At 47.0% G+C, this 24,189-nt stretch overlaps 1 protein-coding gene across 1 annotated transcript in view; it reads left to right on the plus strand.

The window, feature by feature from the left end:
* LOC132209536 (disintegrin and metalloproteinase domain-containing protein 12-like) overlaps positions 1-24,189 on the plus strand; it is a 197,082-nt gene that overhangs the window by 34,797 nt on the left and 138,096 nt on the right. The window contains exons 3-6 of the mRNA XM_059645219.1: positions 14,375-14,451; positions 16,466-16,544; positions 18,994-19,070; positions 19,368-19,542. Of these exons, the coding sequence (XP_059501202.1) occupies positions 14,375-14,451; positions 16,466-16,544; positions 18,994-19,070; positions 19,368-19,542 (408 nt within the window). The remainder of the gene's footprint in view (positions 1-14,374; positions 14,452-16,465; positions 16,545-18,993; positions 19,071-19,367; positions 19,543-24,189) is intronic.

A 24,189-nucleotide genomic window follows, 5' to 3' on the forward strand; every position in this document is an offset into this window, starting at 1 on the left:
CCAGTTCTGAAACAGCCAAATCAGCCTGTACCCCATACCGCCTGACTTTATGAATGAGCCTGCTGTGGGGAGCCTTGTCAAGTGCCTTGCTGAAGTTGTGATCACAACAGTGATCTCCGAGGCACATCACGAGCCACTGATCACCCATGTATCCCCACTGTTTGCTTCCTGTTAGTTAACCAATCTTCTTCCATGCCAATACATAAACTGGAACACTGTGCACCTTTATCTTATGTAGTAGCTTCTTGTGTGACACCTTGTCAAATGCCTTTTGGAAATCCAGATGCACCACATCGACTCGTAGTATCGTCAAAGAATTCTAGTAAATTAATTAAACATGACCTGCCTTTCATGAACCGATGCTGCGTCTGCCCGATGGGACAATTTCTGTCTTGATGTCTCACTTCTTTTTCCTTGATTATAGATTCAAACATTTTCCCCACTACAGAAGTTAAGCTAACTGGCATATTGTTACACACCTTTTGTATCAGTGATAATGGGAACTGCAGATGCTGGAGAATCCAAGATAACAAAGTGTGCAGCTGGATGAAAGTAGCAGGTCAAGCAGCATCTTAGGAGCACAAAAGCTGACATTTCGGGCCTAGACCCTTTGTGTACCTCCTCTTTTGTATAGTAACGTCACATTTGCTGGTTTCCAATCTGCTGGATCAGCCCCAGAGTCTGGTGAATTTCAGTAAATTACCACGACCGCATTTGCTGATTTCTCCACCATCACACTTAGTACGCTGGGATACATTCCATCAGGGCCAGGACATTTGCCTAACTTGCATCTATTAGCTTGCCTAGCGCTACTTCTTTAGTGGTAATGATCGTCCTCACCTGCCACAGCCTTCTTGCCATCAATTATTGTCATGCATTTTTTTTAGATTCCCTGCAGTGTGGGAACAGGCCATTCAGCCCAACAAGTCCACACCGCCTCTTGAAGCATCCCACCCAGACCCCTTCACCTATAATCCACACACCCCTGAACACTACGGACAATTTAGCATGGCCAGTCCACCTAGCCTGCACATCTTTCGACTCTGGGAGGAAACCGGTGCACCCGGAGGAAACCCACGCAGACACAGGGAGAACGTGCAAACTCCACACAGACAGTTTCCCGAGGCTGGAATCGAACCCGGGTCCTTGGAGCTGTGAGGCTGCAGTGCTAACCACTGAGCCACCATGCTGCCCTGTTTGTGTCTTCTACTGTGAAGACCGACACAAAATATCTGTTCAATGCCTTGGTCATTTCCCATTATTAAATCCCCCTAACGGGTTGAGGCAGGTAGAATAGCAACATTTAATAAAACATTTGGAAAGTTACATGGATCGGAAGAGTTTAGAGGGATACAGACCACATGCACCATGTTCAGCATGGAGCAATTTGGGCACAAGAGCCTGTTTCAATGCTGTATTACACTGTCACTCTCAGACACTGGTATTGCATTTTACCTTCTGACCGTCCATCAGCATTTTACCACACTGATCACTCCTTCTGAGAGGATCCCTAACTATAAGATCACTACGTGGAGATGCTAGTGTTGGACGAGGGTGGACAGCCACAAGTCACAAGCTTAGGGTCCAACAGGTTTATTTGAAATCACAAGCTTTCGAAGCACAGCTCCTTCATCAGGTGGTGTCCAAGCAAAGGAGTGGCACTCTGAAAGCTTGTGATTTCAAATAATTAATTATTCCTGTCTCTTTACACAGGATGAGATGTAGAATAGCTTGCTCCCTCATCAGTTTCAGTATATACTGTTCGAGGGAGCTATCGTGGATACATTCTATGAACTGATTGATGCTGACGGTAAAGTTGGGGGAGGCGGACAGTGTGGGAGGAGAGGGTTGAGTGGATCCCAGAGAGACATATATGAAAGGGGAAGGTAAAGAAGGAAACTATTGATGGCAGGTCATGACAAAAAGGAAAAAAGCTGAATAAGTGAAAATAAGAGCTAAGAGTGAGAAAATAGGTGAGCTGTGTTGGCTGAATGCAATACAAAAGAATGATAATGTGAAAATGAGTTGAGGAATACATAGGAATGGGTGACTATGCTGAAAACAACCCAGAGGAGAACAACTGAGTGCAGACTTGAGGTCTCGGCGACTGAAGACAGACGAAGCTTTGCAAGAATATCGGGAATATAGAGCGAATCTGAAAAGAGGGATGAAGCGAGCTAAGAGAGGACATGAGATATGAGAACATAGAACATTACAGCACAGTACAGGCCCTTCAGCCCTCGATGTTGTGCCGACCTGTCATACCGATCTGAAGCCCATCTAACCTACACTATTCCATGTACGTCCATATGCTTGTCCAATGATGACTTTAATGTACTTAAAGTTGGCGAATCTACTACCGTTGCAGACAAAGCATTCCATTCCCTTACTACTCTCTGAGTAAAGAAACTGCCTCTGACATCTGTCCGATATCTTTCACCCCTCAATTTAAAGCTATGCCCCCTCGTGCTCGCTGTCACCATCCGAGGAAAAAGTCTCTCCCTATCCATGCTGGATGTGAGTTTGCTCGCTGAGCTGGAAGGTTAGTTTTCAGACATTTCGTCACCATTCTAGGTAACATCATCAGTGAGCCTCCGACGAAGCGCTGGTGGTGTCCTTCCTTATCTGTATGTAAGGATACGAGTGATAGTGGGTCATGTCGTTTTGTGGCTAGTTGATGTTCATGTATCCTGGTGGCTAGCTTTCTGCCTGTTTGTCCAATGTAATGTTTGTCACAGTTCTTGCAAGGTATTTTGTAGATGACGTTCGTTTTATTTGTTGTCTGTATAGGGTCTTTTAAGTTCATTAGCTGCTGTTTTAGTGTGTTGGTGGGTTTGTGGGCTACCCTGATGCCAGGGGGTCCGAGTATTGATTGGGACAACACATCCATCCTAGGACAAGCCAAACAGAGACATGCACGAGAATTCCTGGAGGCATGGCATTCCAGCTGGAACTCCATCAACAAACACATTGATTTGGAGCCAATCTACCATCCCCTGAGAAAAAGAACAGGAAATGACATCACCAACCCAAGGAAACCTAACCAGGTAAATAGAAAGCGGGACATAACACCAGCGCTTCACCGGAGGCTCACTGATGATGTTACCTAGAATGGTGATGAAACGTCTGAAAACTAACCTTCCAGCTCAGCAAGCAAACTCACATCCAGAACCTCAACCTGAGCTACAAATCTTCTCAAAACTCACTATTCACCCTATCTAACCCTCTGATTATTCCATATGTCTCAATTAAGTCACCTCTCAACCTTCTCTTTAACGAAAACAGCATCAAGTCCCTCAGCCTTTCTTCATAAGACCTTCCCTCCATACCAGGCAACATCCTAGTAAATCTCCTCTGCACCCTTTCCAAAGCTTCCACATCCTTCTTATAATGCAGTGACCAGAACTATACGCAATACTCCAAGTGCAGCCACACCAGAGTTTTGTACAGCTGCAGCATAACCTCTTGGTTCCGGAACTCGATCCCGCTATTAATAAAAGCTAAAACACTGTATGCCTTCTTAACAACCCTGTCAATCTGAGTGGCAACTTTCAATGATCCGTGTACATGGACACCAAGATCTCTCTGCTCATCTACACTACCAAGAATCTTAGCATTAGCCCAGTACTTTGCCTTCTGGTTACTCCCACCAAAGTGCATCACCTCACACTTGTCCCCACTAAACTCTATTTGTCACCTCTCAGCCCAGCTCTGCAACTTATCTATGCCTCTCTGCAACCTACAGCATCCTTCGTCACTATCCACAACTCCACCGACCTTAGTGTCGTCTGCAAACTTACTAACCCATCCTTCTACACCCTCATCCAGGTCATTTATAAAAATGACAAACAGCAGTGGACCCAACACTGACCCTTGTGGTACACCACTAGTAACTGGTCTCCAGGATGAACATTTCCCATCAACTACCACCCTCTGTCTTCTTTCAGCAATCCAATTTCTGATCCAAACTGCTCTATCTCCCACAATCCCATTCCTCTGCATTTTGTACAGTAGCCTACTGTGGGAAACCTTATCGAATGCCTTGCTGAAACCCATATACACCACATCAACCGGTTTACTCTCATCTACCTGTTTGGTCACCTTCTCAAAGAACTCAATAAGGTTTGTGAGGCACGACCTACCCTTCACAAAACCGTGCTGACTATCCCTAATCAATTTATTCTTTTCTAGATGATTTTAAATTGTATCTCATAACCTTTTCCAATACTTTACCAACAACTGAGGTCAGGCTCACTGGCCTATAATTACCAGGGTTGTCTATACTCCCCTTCTTCAACATGGGAACCACATTTGCTCTCCTCCAGTCTTCTGGCACTATTCCTGCAGACAATGACGAGTTAAAGATCAATGCCAATGGCTCGGCAATCTCCTCCCTGGCTTCCCAGAGGATCCTAGGATAAATCCCATCTGGCCCAGGGGACTTACCTATTTTCACAATGTAGGATTTCTAGTACCTCTTCCTTGTGAACCTCAATCCCACCTAGTCTAGTAGCCTGTATCTCAGTATTCTCCTCGACCACATTGTCATTTTCTAGAGTGAATACTGTCGAAAAATATTCATTTAGCGCTTCCCCTATCTCCTCTGACTCCACACACAACTTCCCACTACTATCCTTGACTGGCCCTAATCTTACTCTTGTCATTCTTTTATTCCTTGTATACCTATAGAAAGCCTTCGGGTCCTATCTACCAACAACTTCTCATGTCTCCTCCTGGCTCTTCTGAGCTCTCTCTTTAGGTCTTTTCTGGCTATCTTGTAACCCGCAAGCGCCCTAACTGAGCCTTCGCGTCTCATCCTAACATAGGCCTTCTTCTTCCTCTTGACCAGAGATTCCACTTCCTTCGTAAACCATGGCTCCCACACTCTACAGCTTCCTCCCTGCCTGACAGATACATACTTATCTGGGACACACAAGAGCTTTTCCTTCTAATGTGCCCATCCCTTGCAGTTTCCTTCCCTATCCGATGCTCCCTAAATCATGGTACCATTCACATTAACTTAAAATAAGATCAGGAAAAAAGATAACTTAAGAGATTCCAACTTTCTTTTCCACTGCAGCAGCCCCACTCCAGGCTTTCCAGCCCATGCCATGCCGTTGCCTCACTGGCCCAATCTGGGCGCCGCTACCTCATTGACCTGCTTTCACCACCCTTGCCTCACTGGCCCTCTTTCAGCTTACCCACTGGCCCGCTCTCAGCTGCCTCACTGACCAGTTCTTGGCTGCCTCACCAGCTTATTTTCACCCCAGCTGCCTCTCCAGTCCTTTCTCACTGGCCCACGCTTGATCCACTGCTGTTGCTCCAGCCTGTGCTCAATCCCCTGAGACTCCAGGACACAACCTGCACGTTCAGCTCCTGCCAAGCAGTTCCTTGTCATGACCTGGCTGTTTCCTGACTCTGTAGGTAGATAGTTAAAAGGGTGTCGAGGTGATAGAGTTACTACAGAGGGAGAGAGAAGAAGGGTTAAAAAAGGAAGGACAAAGAAAGAAAGAGAAAGGAAACTGGCAAACAGTAGAGTGACTTACTATGCCATCATCTCCAGGTGGCACGGTGTCTCAGTGGTTAGTACTGCAGCCTTATAGCGCCAGGGACCTGGGTTCGATTCCAGCCTTGGGCAACTGTCTGTCCGGAGTTTGCATATTCTCCCTGTGTCTGCCGGTTTTCTCCCGGTACTCTGGTTTCCTCCCGCAGCCCAAAGATGTGCAGGCTAGGTGGATTGGCCATGCTAAATTGCCCGTAGTGCTCAGGGCTGTGTGGGTTATAGGGGCATAGGTCTAAGGGGGATCCTCCAAGGGATGGTGTGGCTTTGTGGGCCGAAGGGCCTATTTCCACAGTGTAGGGAATCTAATCTCGCTGGAATGGGATGGCAGGGTTGTTTTATGAGGAAGGAGTGAGGTAGCTGGGCCTCCATTCCTTTGAATTTTGAAGAATGAGGGGTGAGCTCATTGAAACTTAAAAATTTCTCACAGTGTATGACAGGATGGGTGCGGACAGGATTTTTCCACTGGCAGGTGACTCAAGACCCATGAGCTATCATCTCAGAGTAAGAAATAGGCCAGTTAAGACTGAGAGAAGGAAGAATTTCTACTCAAAACATGGTGAATCCTTGGAATTCATGATCTCAGAGGGTTGGGGTTGTGCAGTCATTGAGCAGGTTGAAATTGTTATTGACGTGGAGAGTAATGGCATAAGATGAAGGAATATGTCGGTAGTTTTGGAAAGTGGGATTGAGTAGATGATCAAATATGACAGAGCAGACTCAAGGGGCTAAATAAATGAATTCTATGTTGCTGACCTTATCTTTTGCACTGATGTTGTAGGTTCCCAGTCATTGCGTATGGGTTTTAGGATAGGGTTGGTTATAATTTGTGGCATCTCCCCCTCCCGTCAGTTGATTAATTGCCAACCACCATTCACAACTGGATGTGGCGGGACTGATCTGTTGGTTGTGAGATTGCCAAGCTCTGTCATTTGCTGGGAAAGCTGCATGCCATGTAAGACATCTTGTTTTGTAGTTTCATCAGATTGACACCTCTTTTATTGAAATCACCATCAATACAACCTTCCAATGGTTCATATGAGACAAAATGAATGAGATAGTAATAGGACAAAATTGATTGTTCTGCTGGAAACTGTGATACAATGGTATAACATCACAAGACTAGGGGAGACTAGGACCCGTGGGCACCGCCTTAAAATTAGAGGGGATAAATTTAAAACTGAAATGAGACAACATTTCTGCAGCCAGAGAGTGGTGGGCTAGTGAAATTTATTGCCACAGAGCGCAGTGGAGGCCGGGACGTTGGATGCCTTCAAGGCAGAGATCGACAAATTCTTGATCTCAGAAGGAACCAAGGGCTACGGGGAGAGTGCAGGGAAATGGTGTTGAAATGCCCATCAGCCATGATTTAAATGGCGGAGTGGACTTGATGGGCTGAATGGCCTTACTTCCACTCCTATGTCTTATGGTCTAAGATAATGTGCTTGTGGTGCAATGGTAATGTCCCTCCCTCTAAGCCAGGAGACTGGAGTTAAAGTCCCAGCTTCTCCAGAGGTGTGTAATAATATCTCTGAACAGGTTGTTTAGAAATGATATGAAGTAGCACGATTCTGCCTGTAATATCTAAACACTGGCAAACAATAGTCAGATTCTCTGTGTTTCTGTCTCTTAGCAACTTGCAATACCCTTCCCAGTCTGGTCACTTATACACTTTCAAAGATAATAAACTGCATTTTATTTGCTCTCTCACCCATTCCTCTTCAACAGCCGTTTGAGAGAGTATTACAGCCCCTTCTCAATTCCCCCCTCAGTATCAAAGAACAAAGAAAATTACAGCACAGGAACAGGCCCTTCGGACCTCCAAGCCTGTGCCGATCAAGATCCTCTGTCTAACCTGTCATCTATTTTCTAAGGGTCTGTGTCCATTTTCTCCCCTCCCATCCATGTACCTGTCCAGATATATCTTAAAAGACGCTAATGTGTCTGCGTCTACCACGTCCGCTGGCAACGTATAAAGAACTTTCCATGCATATCTCCCTTAAACTTACCTCCTCTCACTTTGAACTCATGACCCCTAGTAATTGAGGCTCCCAATCTTGGAAAAAGCTTCTTGCTATTCACATTTTCTATACCCCTCATGATTTTGTAGACATGAATCAGGTCCCCCCTCAATCTCTGTCTTTCTAATGAAAATAGTCCCAATCAACCTCTCTTCATAGCTAGCACCCTCCATACCAGACAACATCCTGGTGAACCTCCTCTGCACCCTCTCCAAAGCGTCCACATCGTTTTGGTAATGTGGTGACCAGAACTATACACAGTACTCCAAATGTGGCTGAAACAAAGTCCTATACAACTGTAACATGACCTGCCAACTCTTGTACTCAATACCCCGCCCAATAAAGGAAAGCATGCCGTATGCCTTCTTGACCACCCTATTCACCTGCGTTGTCACCTTCAGGGAACAATGGACCTGAACACCCAGATCTCTCTGTTCATCAATTTTCCCCAGGACTTTTCCATTTACTGATAGTTCGCCCTTGAATTAGATCTTCCAAAATGCATCACCTCACATTTGCCCGGATTGAACTCCATCCACCATTTATCCGCCCAACTCTCTAGGCTATCTATATTCTGCTGTAATCTCTTACTGTCCCCTTCACTATCTGCTACTCCACCAATCTTAGTGTCATCGACAAACTTGCTGATCAGACCACCTACATCTTCCTCGAAATCATTTACGCATATCACAAACAACAGTGGTCCCAGCACAGATCCCTGTGGAACACCACTGGTCACAAGTCTCCAATTTGAGAAACTCCCTTCTACTACTACTCTCTGTCTCCTGTTGCCTAGCCAGTTTCTTATGCATCCAGAGAGCACACCCTGGACCCCATGTGACTTCACTTTCTCCATCAGCCTGCCATGGGGAATCTTATCAAACGCCTCACTGAAGCCCATATATATGACATCTACAGCTTTTCCCTCATCAATCAGCTTTGTCACGTCCTAAAGAATTCTATTAAGTTGGTAAAACGTGACCTTTCCTGCACAAAACCATGTTGCCTATCACTGATAAGCCCATTTTCTTCCAAATGGGAATAGATCCTCTCCCTCACTCTCTTTTCCAGTCGCTTCCCAACCACTGACGTCAGGCTCATCGGTCGATAATTACCTGGATTATCCTTGCAACCCTTAGAACATAGAACATAGAACATAGAACAGTACAGCACAGAACAGGCCCTTCAGCCCACAATGTTGTGCCGACCATTGATCCTCATGTATGCACCCTCAAATTTCTGTGACCATATACATGTCCAGCAGTCTCTTAAATGACCCCAATGACCTTGCTTCCACAACTGCTGCTGGCAACGCATTCCATGCTCTCACTACTCTCTGCGTAAAGAACCTGCCTCTGACATCACCTCTATACTTTCCACCAACCAGCTTAAAACTATGACCCCTCGTGCTAGCCATTTCTGCCCTGGGAAATAGTCTCTGGCTATCAACTCTATCTATGCCTCTCATTATCTTGTATACCTCAATTAGGTCCCCTCTCCTCCTCCTTTTCTCCAATGAAAAGAGACCGAGCTCAGTCAACCTCTCTTCATAAGATAAGCCCTCCAGTCCAGGCAGCATCCTGGTAAACCTCCTCTGAACCCTCTCCAAAGCATCCACATCTTTCCTATAATACGGCGACCAGAACTGGACGCAGTATTCCAAGTGCGGTCTAACCAAAGTTTTATAGAGCTGCAACAAGATCTCACGACTCTTAAACTCAATCCCTCTGTTAATGAAAGCCAAAACACCATATGCTTTCTTAACAACCCTGTCCACTTGGGTGGCCATTTTAAGGGATCTATGTATCTGCACACCAAGATCCCTCTGTTCCTCCACGCTGCCAAGAACCCTATCCTTAATCCTGTACTCAGCTTTCAAATTCGACCTTCCAAAATGCATCACCTCGCATTTATCCAGGTTGAACTGCATCTGCCACCTCTCAGCCCATCTCTGCATCCTGTCAATGTCCCGCTGCAGCCTACAACAGCCCTCTACACTGTCAACGACACCTCCGACCTTTGTGTTGTCTGCAAACTTGCTGACCCATCCTTCAATTCCCTCGTCCAAGTCATTAATAAAAATTACAAACAGTAGAGGCCCAAGGACAGAGCCCTGTGGAACTCCACTCACCACTGACTTCCAGGCAGAATATTTTCCTTCTACTACCACTCGCAGTCTTCTGTTGGCCAGCCAATTCTGTATCCAAGCAGCTAAGTTCCGCTGTATCCCATTCCTCCTGACCTTCTGAATGAGCCTACCATGGGGAACCTTATCAAATGCCTTACTGAAGTCCATATACACCACATCCACAGCTCGACCCTCATCAACTTTTCTAGTCACATCCTCAAAAAACTCGATAAGGTTTGTAAGGCATGACCTACCCCTCACAAAGCCGTGTTGACTGTATTTGATCAAGCCATGCTCTTCCAGATGGTCATAAATCTTATCCCTCAGAATCCTTTCTAACACCTTGCAGACGACAGACGTGAGACTTACCGGTCTATAATTGCCGGGGATTTCCCTATTTCCTTTCTTGAAGAGAGGAATTACATTTGCCTCTCTCCAGTCCTCAGGTACGACTCCAGTGGAGAGCGAGGATGCAAAGATCTTCGCAAGTGGCGAAGCAATTGCATTTCTCGCCTCCCAAAGCAGCCGAGGACAAATCTGATCCGGGCCTGGCAACTTGTCAATCTTAATGTTTGACAAAATTTTCAGCACATCAGCTTCGTCTATCTCTATCCATTCCAGCATGCACACCTGCTCTTCAAAGGTTTCATTCACTACAAAGTTCGTTTCTTTCGTAAAGACAGAAGCAAAAAACTCATTTAGGGCTTCCCCTACCTCCTCAGGCTCCACACACAAGTTCCCTATGCTATCCCTGATCGGCCCTACTCTTTCTTTGACCATTCTCTTATTCCTCACGTAAGTGTAAAATGCCTTTGTGTTTTCCCGGATTCCTTCTGCCAAGCCTTTCTCGTGCCCCCTCCTGGCTCTCCTCAGACCATTTTTGAGATCCTTCCTTGCCTGCATGTAATCCTCTCTAGCTGAACTTGACCCTAGCTTCCTCCACCTTATGTAAGCTACCTTCTTCCTTTTCACTAGAAGCTCCACCGCTCTCGTCATCCAAGGTTCCTTAATCTTACCCCTTCTTGCCTGGCCCGGAGGGACATATTTACTCATCACTCCCAACAACTGTTCCTTAAACCATCTCCACATGTCTATAGTTCCCTTACCATGGAACAACTGCTCCCAGTCCATGCTTCCTAACTCATGTCTAATCGCATCATTGTTTCCTCTTCCCCGATTAAATATCCTCCCATTTTGCCTAATCCTCTCCTTCTCCATAGCTATGTAGAATGTGAGGCAGTTATGGTCACTATCACCAAAATGCTCTCCCACCACAAGATCTGATACCTGCCCTGGCTCGTTTCCGAGCACCAAGTCTAGAATGGCCTCTCCCTTCGTCGGCCTGTCAACGTACTGCGTTAGGAAACCCTCCTGAACACACCTTACAAAAACAGCTCCATTCAAATCTTCTGCTCGAAGGAGGTTCCAATCAATATTGGGAAAGTTAAAGTCACCCATTACAACAACCCTACTACGTCCGCACTTTTCCAAAATCTGCCGACCTATGCTTTCTTCAATCTCCCTGCTGCTATTGGGGGGCCTGTAGTAAACCCCTAACGAGGTGACTACTCCCTTGCTGTTCCTAATTTCCACCCATACTGACTCAGTAGGCAGATCTTCCTCGACAAAGGAAGCTTCTGTAGCTGTGATACCCTCTCTGATTAGTAGTGCTACACCCCCTCCTCTTTTTCCCCCCTCCCTATTCTTTTTAAATGTTCTAAACCCTGGAACATCCAGCAACCATTCCTGCCCATGAGAAACCCATGTCTCTGTTATGGCCACAACATCATAGCACCAGGTACTGATCCATGCTCTAAGTTCATCACTTTTATTCCTGATACTCCTTGCATTAAAGCAAACACACTTTAACCGATCCCTTGGTTCCTTCCCAGGAAAATCCTTCCCACTAGCTGGTCTACCTCTTGCTACTGCCTCACCTGCATCAACGCTCACCTCCGGTATACAGCTCAGGTTCCCACCCCCCTGCCTTGCTGATATATATGGTCACTGCTTTCCTTCCCGGCTGCCCCTCTGGTACTCGTCACTTGCTCCGCTGCTCCCGCTCCTTCTCTGAAAGAGGAAAAAAAACACCGCTGCCCGCTACCGGTAAGTAATTTTAAAAATAAACTGCTTTACCTTAGCTGCAGTCTTCCGGGTCCGTCTTGCCTCCGCTGCTGCTCGCACTCAAAATGGCCGTTGGCGTCGAAGGGTGAGTATTTATACTCACTACTTTCCTTCCCGGCTGCCCCTCTGGTCCTCGTCACTTCCTCCGCTGCTCCCGCTCCTTCTCTGAAAGAGGAAAAAAAACACCGCTGCCCGCTACCTTCTTAAACAAGGGGACAACATGAGCAAGTCTCCAGTCCTCCAGGACCTCACCCATATCTAAGGATGCTGCAAAGATATCTGTTAATGCCCAGGCTATTTCCTCTCTCGCTTCCTTCAATAACCTGGGATAGATCCCATCCAGACCAAGGGACTTGTCTATCTTAATGTCTTTTGGGATACCAACACTTCCTCCTTCCTTATGTCAACTTGACCTAGAGTAAGCAAACATCTATCCCTAACCTCAACATCTGTCATGTCCCTCTCCTTGGTGAATACCAATGCAAAGTACTCATTAAGAATGTCACCCATTTTCTCTGACTCCACACATAACTTTCCTTCTTTGTCCTTAAATGAGCCAATCCTTTCTCTAGTTATCCTCTTTCTCTTTATATATGAATAAAAGGCTTTGGGATTTTCCTTAACCATGTTTGCCAGCAATACCTTATCTCCCCTCTTAGCCCTCTTAATCCCTCGTTCCAGATTCGCTCTGCGTTCCGCATATTCATCCAAAGCTTCGTCCGTCTTCAGTCGCCTCGACCTTATGTATGTTTCCTTTTTCTCTTAGCTCGTCTCTCAATTTCACCTGTCATCCATGATTCCTTAATCGTGCCTTTTCTATTCTTCATTTTCACAGGAACATGTCTCTCCTCCACGCTAATCAACCTCTCCTTAAAAGCCTCCCACATATCAAATGTGAATTTACCTTCAAACGGTTTCTCCCAATCTGCAGTCCCCAGATCCTGCTGAATCTTGGTATGTTGGCCTTCCCCCAGTTTAGAACTCTTTCTTTAGGACCACTCCCATCCTTGTCCATGAGTATTGTAAAACTTACTGAATTGTGGTCACTATTTCCAAAGTAGTCCCCCACTGTAATTTCAATCACCTGGCCGGGTTCATTCCCGAAAACCAACTCCAGTATGGCCCCTTCCCGAGTTGGACTACATACATACTGCTCTAGAAAACCCTCCCAGACACACCTCACAAATTCTGCTCCATCTTGACCCCTAACATTGAGTGAATCCCAGTCAACGTTGGGAAAGTTAAAATCTCCCATAACCACCACCCTGTTTCTCCTACACCTTTCCATTATCTGTTTACATATTTGTGCCTCTATCTCACGCTCGCTGTTGGGAGGCCTGTAGTACAGCCCCAGCATTGTTACTGCACCCTTCCTATTTCTGAGTTCTACCCATATTGCCTCACTGCTTGAGTCCTCCATGGGGCCCTCCTTCAGTACAGCTGTGATATCGTCTTTGACCAGTATTGCAACTCCTCCACCCCTTTTACCTCCCTCTCTATCCCGCCTGAAGCATCGATATCCAGGGACAACTAGTTGCCAATTATGCCCTTCCCTCAACCAAGTCTCAGTCATATCAATAACATCAAACTTCCAGGTACTGATCCAAGCCCTAAACGTATCCATAGACTTGAATGTGCAGGGAGCAGGGGGATATCAATCCTTGGAAAATTGGTATCAGAGATAATAGGAACTACAGATGCTGGGGAATCCGAGATCACAAGGTGTGGAGCTGGATGAACACAGCAGGCCAAGCAGCATCAGAAGAGCACAAAAGCTGACATTTCAGGCCTAGGCCTTTCTGATGATGAAGGGTCTAGGCCCAAAACATCAGCTTTCCTGCTCCTAAGATGCTGCTTGGCCTGCTGTGTTCATCCAGCTCCGCACCTTGTGATCTTGTAAACTAGGTGATAGGTTTAGATGGAGGACCTGGATCGGCGCAGGCTTGGAGTGCCGTAGGGCCTGTTCCAGTGCTATAATTTTCATTGTTCTTTGTTCTTTGACTTTTGCTTGAATCCAACTTCAGAAGTCTGCTTTAGGTTGTCCTCATTGTTGTTGTTGCTGAACTAAAATGCTGGATTAAAATTATCAAAATCAAGACAGAGAGGAGAATTTAGCTCTTGAGTTTTATATTCCTTTTCATTTCTTTTCTCTTTTCAAATAGTTTGTAGTCTGACTCCGCACAAAACCTTCCACTTCTGGAGTCCAATTTGTCAATGACTTGCGATAAACTGTTGAGTTTAAAGGAAAGGCTCAAGAGTAGTGCAGGTTAGATGGGCTTGAGATCGGTATGACAGGTCGGCACAACATTGAGGGCCGAAGGGCCTGTACTGTGCTGTAATGTTCTGTGTTCTAGTTCACCCTGGGGGAGAATTCACAGCACATGCACATACATAAGTACACAAGGAACAAGTAAAGGGAAGGCATGACAATTCAGAATAATATTGAAAAAACAGTTTGTTGAAAATTTTTGTCTTCAACAAACAGCAGATTCAGTGAATCAATTAGTTTGTGTAAGAATCCATTCATTGTGTCCCACACAGATGAACTATCCAAATAACCTCAGCATCTTGGTGGAGCTGGAAGGAAATAACTTTACGCTGGATCTCAACAGCAATAAGTAAGTTACATTAGTATGGCTCTATCTCCCATCCACTATGTCTGTGTTATAGTATTAACACAGCTCTATCACCAACCCGCTGTGTCTGTGTTACATTATTAACACAACTCTATCACCAATCCACTGTGTCTGTGTTACATTATTAACACAACTCTATCACCAATCCACTGTGTCCGTGTTACATTATTAACACAGCTCTATCACCAATCCACTGTGTCCGTGTTACATTATTAACACAGCTCTATCACCAACCCACTGTGTCTGTGTTACATTATTAACACAGCTCTATCACCAACCCGCTGCGTCTGTGTTACATTATTAACACAACTCTATCACCAATCCACTGTGTCCGTGTTACATTATTAACACAGCTCTATCACCAATCCACTGTGTCTGTGTTACATTATTAACACAGCTCTATCACCAACCCACTGTGTCTGTGTTACATTATTAACACAGCTCTATCACCAACCCACTGTGTCTGTTACATTATTAACACAGCTCTATTACCAATCCACTGTGTCCGTGTTACATTATTAACACAGCTCTATCACCAATCCACTGTGTCTGTTACATTATTAACACAGCTCTATCACCAATCCACTGTGTCTGTGTTACATTATTAACACAGCTCTATCACCAATCCACTGTGTCTGTTACATTATTAACACAGCTCTATCACCAATCCACTGTGTCTGTGTTACATTATTAACACAGCTCTATCACCAATCCACTGTGTCTGTGTTACATTATTAACACAGCTCTATCACCAATCCACTGTGTCTGTGTTACATTATTAACACAACTCTATCACCAATCCCCAGAGTCGATGTTACATTATTAACACAGCTCTATCACCAATCCACTGTGTCTGTGTTACATTATTAACACAGCTCTATCACCAATCCACTGTGTCTTTGTTACCATTGCCTCTCCTTGCTCTGATGGCTAAAGAAATGTGGCATGCCACAATGACCCTTACCAATTTTGATATATATGCTGTAGAAAGCAGAATATCTGGCTGCATCACAGTTTAGTATGGCAACTGTTCCACCTAAGAGCACAAGAGATTGCAGAGAGTTGTGAACATCTCCCAGGTCATCACAGAAGCAGCCTTCCTTCCCTTAAATGAGAACCAAAAGAACTGTGGATGCTGTAAATCAGAAACAAAAACAGAAGTTGCTGGAGTTTTTTTCTGAAGAAGTGTCCAGACCTGAAACATCAGCTTTCCTGGTCCTCTAATGCTGTTTGGCCTACTATGTACAACTCAACACATTGTTATCTCAGAAGTAGCTGGAGAAGTTCAGCAGGTCTACTAGCATCGGTGAAAAGAAATCAGAGTTAACACTTCCGGTTCAATGACACTTCCTCAGAACTGATTTCCATTGAATTCGTCTACATATCCCACCGTCTCGGGAAGGCAGCCTACACAATCAAGGACCCCTCCCATCTCTGTTATACTCTCTTCCACCCTCTTCCATTGGGCAGAAAGTAAAAAAGTTTGAAAGCATTCCAACAGATCAAAGAAACAGCTTATTTCCTGCTGATTTCAGACTTATGATTGGACCTCTCGAGTACTGAAATTTATCTTTCTCTGCACCTCCTCTGCAGTTGTAATCTGCATTGTGCTCTATTGCCTGGATATGTAAAGTATGATTTGTGCAGATAGCGCACAAAATATACTTCTCACTGTGCCTCAGTACATGTGACAATAATAAGTAAAATCAAATCAAAAATATTAATGTGATTTGACCATCACACACTGCACTGATATTAATATTAAATCTGCCTTAATGAATCAGATCTTCATGGACAATTTCTTTTTTCATTTAGTCAAGGAAATTAGTTGAAAAACTTAGAAGAGGAATCTCTAGAGGAAGCTTCTGTTAGTTTCAATTCTATTTCATAAGAATTACTTTGGTTTATTCTCACAGGGTCAGAAAGTGTGTAACCTTGATGGACAGAGCAGTGTGGAGCACTTCTGATGTTCACTCTCACTCTGTTTGTTCCACAGATTCCTCTTACCCCGAGGGTTCCAGGTGTCACACTACGATTCCAATGGGAGTCTGGTGACAGAGACAGATACTGAAATGGTGAGTAAACACTTCAAACAGAGACAGGGCTGAACTCAATCGTTGCCAGAGGTGATGCTTGGGTAGAGATTTTCACATTGCAATTCTTTCCCCCAACTACCCCCCCAACCCTTCCACCACCCCCCAAACACACATCACTTCAGGAATGATTGGAAAGTCTCAGGATTAGTCCTGCATCTCTTGTGAGTTTCTGTTCTTCCAAAGTTACCCAAACCCCAGAGTGTCAGTGTGCTATTCAACTACAGGGGCATTGCAACCTAGAGCATTGAGACTTGGAAACAAGGAGCTGGAGTAGGCCATTCAGTCCTTCAAGCCTGCTGGACAATTCAGTATAATCTTGGCTGATCTTCGATCTCAACACACAAAGCGGGTGACCATGGGCACCCGCATGGATCCAAGCTATGCCTGCTCCTTGGTAGGTTACGTGGAAGAATCCATCTTCCGTACCAACACTGGCCCTAAACCCCACCTTTTCATTAGTGACTGCATGGGGGCCGCTCGTGCTCCCATGAGGAGCTCGAACAGTTCATCCACATCACCAACACCTTCCACCCCAACCTAATGTTCACCTGGACCATCTCCAACACCTCCCTTGCTCTCTCTGACTCCATCTCAGGCAAGCACCTCGAAACCGATATCCATTTCAACTCCCATAGCTACCTAGAATACACCACCTCCTACCCACCTTCCTGCAAAAAGACCATCCCCTATTCCCAAGTACTTCGCTCCACTGCATCTGATCCCAGGATGATGCAGTCCACTCCCGTACATCTCAGATGTCCTCGTTTTTCAAGGATGGCAACTTCCCCCCCTGCAGTGGTTGAGGACGTCCCCGACTGTGTCTCCCTCATTTCCTGCAACTCATCCATCACACCCCATCCCCGCAATAACCACCAAAAGAGAATCCCCCTCATCCTCACTTACCACCCCACCAATCTCCAGATCCAACACATCATCCTCTGACACTTCCGCCATCTGCAATCTGACCCCACCACCGAAGACATGTTTCCCTCCCCATCCTTAGAACATAGAGCATAGAATAGTACAGTGCAGAACAGGCCCTTCGGCCCTCGACGTTGCGCCGACCTGTGACCTAATCTAAGCCTATCCCCCTACACTATACCATCATCATCCATATGCTTATCCAAGGACTGTTTCCTGTAATGTGGCTGAGTTAACTACATTGGCAGGCAGGGCGTTCCATGCCCTTACCACTCTCTCAGTAAAGAACCTGCCTCTGACATCTGTCTTAAATCTATCGCCCCTCAATTTTTAGCTATGCCCCTCGTACAAGCTGACGTCATCATCCTCGGAAAAAGACTCTCACTGTCCACCCGATCTAATCCTCTGATCATCCTTGTCTGCTTTTCGTAGGAACCAGTCCCTCCGTGACTCCCATGTCCGCTCCACATTCCCCTCCAGCCCCGCCATACCCGGCACTTTCCCCTGCAACCGCAGGAAGTGCTACACCTGCCCCCATACATCCTCCCTCACCCCCATCCCAGGCCACAAGAAGACTTTCCACATCAAGCAGATGTTCACCTGCACATCTATCAATGTGATATACTGCATCCACTGTACCCATTGTGGCCTCCTGTACATTGGGGAAACCAGGCGGAGGCTTGGGGACCGCTTTGTAGAACCCTACGCTCGGTCTGCAATAAACAATTGCACCTCCCAGTCGCGAACCATTTCTAATCCCCCTCCCATTCCTGAGACGACGTTTCCTAGCCAGTTTTGAGAAGATTTGTAGCTCAGGTTGAGTTTCTGGATGTGAGTTTGCTCGCTGAGCTGGAAGGTTAGTTTTCAGATGTTTCGTCACCATTCTAAGTCATGAGTTTTCCTCCTGGACCTCCTGCAGTGCCACAACGATGCCACCCGAAGGTTGCAGGAACAGCAACTCATATTCCGCTTGGGAACCCTGCAGCGCAATGATATCAATGTGGATTTCACAAGCTTCAAAATCTTCCCTCCCCCCAGTGCATCCCAGAACCAGACCAGCTTGTCCCTGCTTCCCTAACCTGTTCTTCCTCTCACCTATCCTCTCCTCCCACCTCAAACCGCACCCTCATTTCCTTCCTACCAAACTCATCCTACCCCCTCGATCTGTCGGTCCTCCCCGGACAGACCTAACACCTCCCTATTTCCCCACCTACACTCACCTCTACCGGCTCCATCCCCGCCTCTTTAACTTATCTGTCTCCTCTCCACCTATCTTCTCCTCTGTCCATCTTTGATCCACGTCCCCCTCTCTCTCTGTTTATTTCAGAACTCTCTCTTCCTCCCCCATTTCTGATGAAGGGTTGAGGCCCGAAACATCAGCTTTTCTGCTCCTAAGATGCTGCTTGGCCTGCTAACTTCATCCAGCACTGAGCTTTTTTTATCCCGTGATCTCTTGTGATATTGTCAGTGTCAGGCTTCATACTGAGTTGTAACTATGTTCCTCTAGTATCGCTGTTACTACGTGGGATTTGTAAGAACATTCCCTGGATCCCAGGTCTCTGCAAGCACCTGCTCAGGACTCAGGTAAAGAAACTGACAATTCCTTCTCGGGTTTTTACACAATCTAGTGAAATCCGGATTTAAGCAATGAATGCTTCAATCTGTAAGGTGTTACCTTGACCGGATCACCTACTGTGTATCTGTACTTGAACGTGTTAATTCAGCAGGGTAATGATCACTCACTGTGTAAATGTACTGGGATGTGATTATTCAGCAGGGAGAGGGTCACTCATGTGTAACTGTACTGGGATGAGCTTATTCAGCAGGGTGAATGTTACAAGCAATGTTTTCCCTCTATATGTCTCCCTGTCTTTTATGCAGTGCTCTAATTGTGTTCAGTAATCGAACTTATGTCATTGAACCTGTTGTTGGGGACGCAAATGGTCGCCATTTGTTATACAGACCTGAAGATCTCCGGCCAGTACCAAGTATCTGTGGAGTCAGAGCTCCATCCCCTGAGTTAACCTTGACTGATCATCTCCAGCGCTCTCAGAGGGTGAGTAATGAGCGCTGTAACTAAGTGACTGACAAAAAGAAAGGAGTCTGATTGAAATTACAACCTTCAGGCACATCCTTCAGCTCTAAAAGCTCATGGAAGATTTATTTACTCAGCATGTCCCAGCTCCCGCCAAAAAGTCGATCTTAATGGAGTTTGTGTTTTAAACACACACTCTGGAAATGAATCCACGGCTTTGCTGCTTTTTCTGTGATGCAATTTCCCAACATAAAGCTCTTCCATTAAATTGTTTCCCTTTTACCTCTCGTTCGAGACAGTCAGTGACTAGGAATTATCTGTTTTTATTCATCTGTCCCATCTGTTGTTCAGTTTATACAAAGCTGAACCTTTCTGGAATTCTGTCTACAATTCAGTCATGAAGTCTATTTCTGCGGCACAACACTGCAGAGAAGATGTTCAGGTCCTTGAGAAGGTGCGAACATGATTGACCAGGATGCTCCCAATCATCAGGGTATTTGGTGACAGGGAACTTTGGAAACTCTAGGTTGTAGTCCTCGGAGGAAACAAAATTGAGGGGAAAATTTAATTAAGGAGGACAAACATTATGACATGCCTAAATCAGGGAGACGAAGAAAAGCTGTTCCAATTGTCTGATGGCAGAGGACTGATGGATTGGTCTGTTCCTTTCACAGAGTGTTCAGAGTGAAATGCAGTCCACTATGCCTTCCAGATAACAAAGTGTGGTGCTAGTTGAACACAGCAGGCCAAGCAGCATCTTAGGAGCACAAAAACTGACATTTCAGGCCGAGACCTTTCATGAGAAAAGGGGGAGGGGGAGACGATTCTGAAATAAATAGGGAGAGAAGGGGAGGCGGATCGAAGATGGATAGAGGAGAAGATAGGTGGAGAGGACACAGATAAGTTAAAGGGGCAGGGATGGAGCCAGGAGAGGTGAGAGTAGGTGGGGAGGTAAGGAGGGGATAGGTCAGTCGGAGAGGATGGTCAGGTCAAGGGGGCAGGATGAGACTAGTAGATAGGAAAGGGAAGTGCGGCTTCAGGTAGGAGGAGGGGATAGGTGAGAGGAAGTACAGGTTAGGGAGGCAGGGATGAGCTGGGCTGATGTTAGGATGCAGTGAGGGGAGGGGACATTTTGAAGCTTGTGAAATCCACATTGATGCCATTGGGCTGCAGGGTTCCCAAACGGAATATGAGTTGCTGTTCCTGCAACCTTCGGGTGGCATCGTTGTGGCACTGCAAGAGGCCCAGGATGGAAATGTCATTTAAGGAATGGGAGGGAGTGTTGGAATGGTTCACGACTGGGAGGTACAGTCGTTTATTGCAAACCGAGCATAGGTGTTCTGCAAAGCGGTTCCCAAGCCTCCGCTTGGTTTCCCCAGTGTACAGGGGGCCGCAGCGGGTACAGCGGATGCAGTATACCACATTGGCAGATGTGCAGTTGGACATCTGCTTGATGTGGAAAGTCATCTTGGGGCCTGGGATGGGGATGAGAGAGGAGACATGGGGGCAGGTTTAGCGCTTCCTGTGGTTGCAGGGGATAGTGCCAGGTATGTGGGGTTGGAGGGGAGTGTGGAGCGGACAAGGGAGTCCTGGAGAGAGTGGTCCTTCCAGAAAGCAGGCAAGGATGGGGAGGGAAAAGTGTCTTTGGTGGTGAGGTCGGATTGCAGATGGCGGAAGCGCCAGAGGAAGATACGTTGTATCCGGAGGTTGGTGGGGTGGTATGTGAGGATGAGAGGGATTCTGTTTTGGCGGTTATTGCGGGGATGGGGTGTGAGAAATGGGTTGCGGGAAATGCCGGAGCCATGGTCGAGGGCGTTCTCGACCAATGTGGGGGGTAAGTTGCGGTCCTTGCAAAATGAGGATTTCCGAGATGTACAGGAGTGGAATGCCTCATCCTGGGAGCAGATACAGCGAAGGCAAAGGAATTGGGAATAGGCAATGGAAGCCTTGCTGGAAGGTGGGTGGGAGGAAGTGTATTTCAGGTAGCTGTGGGAGTCAGTGGGCTTGAAATGGATATCGGTTTCTAGGTGGTTGCCTGAGTTGGAGACAGAGAGGTCCAGGAAGGTGAGGGATGTGTTGAAGATGGTCCAGGTGAACTTGAGGTTGGGGTGGAAGGTGTTGGTGAAGTAGATGAACTGTTCAAGCTCCTTGTGGTAGCACGAAGCGGCGCCAATACAGTCATCAATGTAACAGAGGAAGAGCTGAGGTTTAGGGCCAGTGTAGGTGCGGAAGAGAGATTGTTCCACGTAACCTACAAAGAGGCAGGCATAGCGTGGGCCCATGCGGGTACCCATGGCCACCCCCTTTGTCTGTAGGAAGTGGGAGGAATCGAAAGAAAAGTTGTTGAGTCTGAGGACGTGTTCGGCTAGGCGGATGAGGGTGTTGGTGGAGGGGGACTGGTCGAGCCCGCGGGACAGGAAGAAGCGGAGGGACTTTAGGCCGTGTGCATGGAGAATGCAGGTGCACAGGGACTGGATGTCCATTGTGAAAATGAGTTGTTGTGGACCGGGGAATTGGAAGTTCTGGAGGAAGTGGAGGGCATGGGTGGTGTCACGGACATAGGTAGGAAGTTCCTGGACCAAGGGGGAGAAGATGGAGTCCACATAGGTGGAGAGAGAGAAAATGGGTACTGCAGATGCTGGAGAATCCGAGATAACAAAGTGTGGAGCTGGATGAACACAGCAGGCCAAGCAGCATCTTAGGAGCACAAAAGCTTACGTTTCGTGCCTAGACCCTTCATCAGAAAACATCGGTGGAGATGACTTTGGTGGGGCAGGAGCAGGCGGAGACAGTGGGTCAAACAGGGCAGTTAGGTTTGTGGATTTTGGGAAGGAGATAGAAGTGGGCGGTGCGGGGTTGGGGAACGATGAGGTTGGAGGCTGTGGGTGGGAGGTTACCTGAGGTGATGAGGTTGTGGATGGTTTGGTAGATGATGGTTTGGTGCTTGGGGGTGGGGTCCTGTTCCAGGGAGCAGTAGCAGGAGGTATCGGAGAGATGGTGTCTGCCCTCAGCGATGTAGAGGTCAGTGCGCCATACTACAACTGCATGTCCCTTGTCTGCGGGTTTGATGGTGAGGTTAGGATTGGAGCGGAGGGAGCGGAGGGCTGCACGTTCTGCGGGGGAGAGTTTGGAGTGGGTGAGGTGGGGGAGAGGTTGAGGTGATTGATGTCTCAATGGCAGTTGGAGATAAAGAGGCCGAGGGAGGGTAGGAGGCCTTGGGGTGGTGTCCAGAAGGAGGGGGTGTGTTGGAGGCGGGAGAAGGGGTCAGTGGGGGGTGGGTTAGGCTCACAGTTAGAGAAGCAAGCATGGAGGCAGAGGCAGCGGAAAAATTGCTCGATGTCCAAATGTGGCCGGTATTCGTTGAAGTGTGGGTGGAGGGGGACAAAGGTGAGCCCCTTACTGAGGACTGACCGTTCGTCCTCAGTCAGGGTGAAGTCTGGGGGATGGTGCAGATTTGGCAGGGCTCAGTGTGGCTGTCTCCTCTGGAGCTGGTTGCTGTGGAGGCTGTGGATGGAGCAATATCGGCGCCGGGTGTGGGTGGAGTTACGTTGGTGTCGGCTGTGGGCAGGGTTTCATCGGTGGTGGTGGGCAGAGTTGCGCCGGCATTGGCTATAAGCGGGGTTTCATTGGCATCAGCGGTTGCTGGAGTTTGGTTGAAGTCAGTAGTGGGCGGAGTCGCGTCAACGTCGGCGGTGGGCGGTGTTGCATCAGTGTCAGCGTTGGGTGGAGTTCTGTCGTAGATGGATGGAGTTGCGACCCCGCCTGTGATGGGTGAAGCGGTGTCAGTGGTGGGCAGAGCCGGGCAGGCGGTAGCATTGGTGGTGACAGTAATGTCCGTGGTGTTGTTGGCGGAAGTGGAGGCGTTGGCTGCTGCAGCGGTAGCATTTTGCTGTCCCTGAAGTGGTGTACCCGACGGTTACAGATGTGACGTCATATGTGGGTTCTCTGGCAGTGGCCTCATGCCCAATGGCGGTGGGTACATTGTGGGGGAGGTGCAGGGTACGGCTGGGGATTTGGGAGGTGGAGGAATCTTGTTTTAGGTGGCAGGGACCAGTGAGTTTGTTGTACTTACAGTTTTTAGTGTCCAAACGACCTCTTCCAGGGATGCCTAACCTGAAGAAGTTACCCTCCTCCCTCTGGACCAACCTCAGGGAATCTCTCTCCCACTGCAACTCTCTTGCAATACTCTCCTCTCCGCCTATCTTCTTTTCTCTCCATCTTCTCTCCGCCTCCCCCTCTCTCCCTATTTATTCCAGAACCCTCTCCCCATCCCCCTCTCTGATGAAGGGTCTAGGCCCGAAACGTCAGCTTTTGTGCTCCTGAGATGCTGCTTGGCCTGCTGTGTTCATCCAGCTTCACACTTTGTTAACTGAGTAGAACTGTGTGTTCAGGTTGTGGATCCTACGAAGAACAGTTAAATTGTTAGCAACATTCAAATCAGAAACAATCAAAATAAATTGTTTCAGAGATAGCAGGAACTGCAGATGCTGGAGAATCTGAGATAACAAGTGTAGAGCTGGATGAAAACAGCCAGCCAAGCAGTATCAGAGGTGCAGGAAAGCTGAAGAGGAAGAAAGGTCTATGTCCAAAATGTCATCTTTCCTGGTCCGCTGATGCTGCTTGGCCTGCTGCGTTCATCCAGCTCTACAACTTGTTATCTCACAATCA

Source organism: Stegostoma tigrinum, chromosome 1 (assembly GCF_030684315.1).
Source record: "Stegostoma tigrinum isolate sSteTig4 chromosome 1, sSteTig4.hap1, whole genome shotgun sequence".
Classification (NCBI taxonomy): Eukaryota; Metazoa; Chordata; class Chondrichthyes; order Orectolobiformes; family Stegostomatidae; genus Stegostoma; species Stegostoma tigrinum.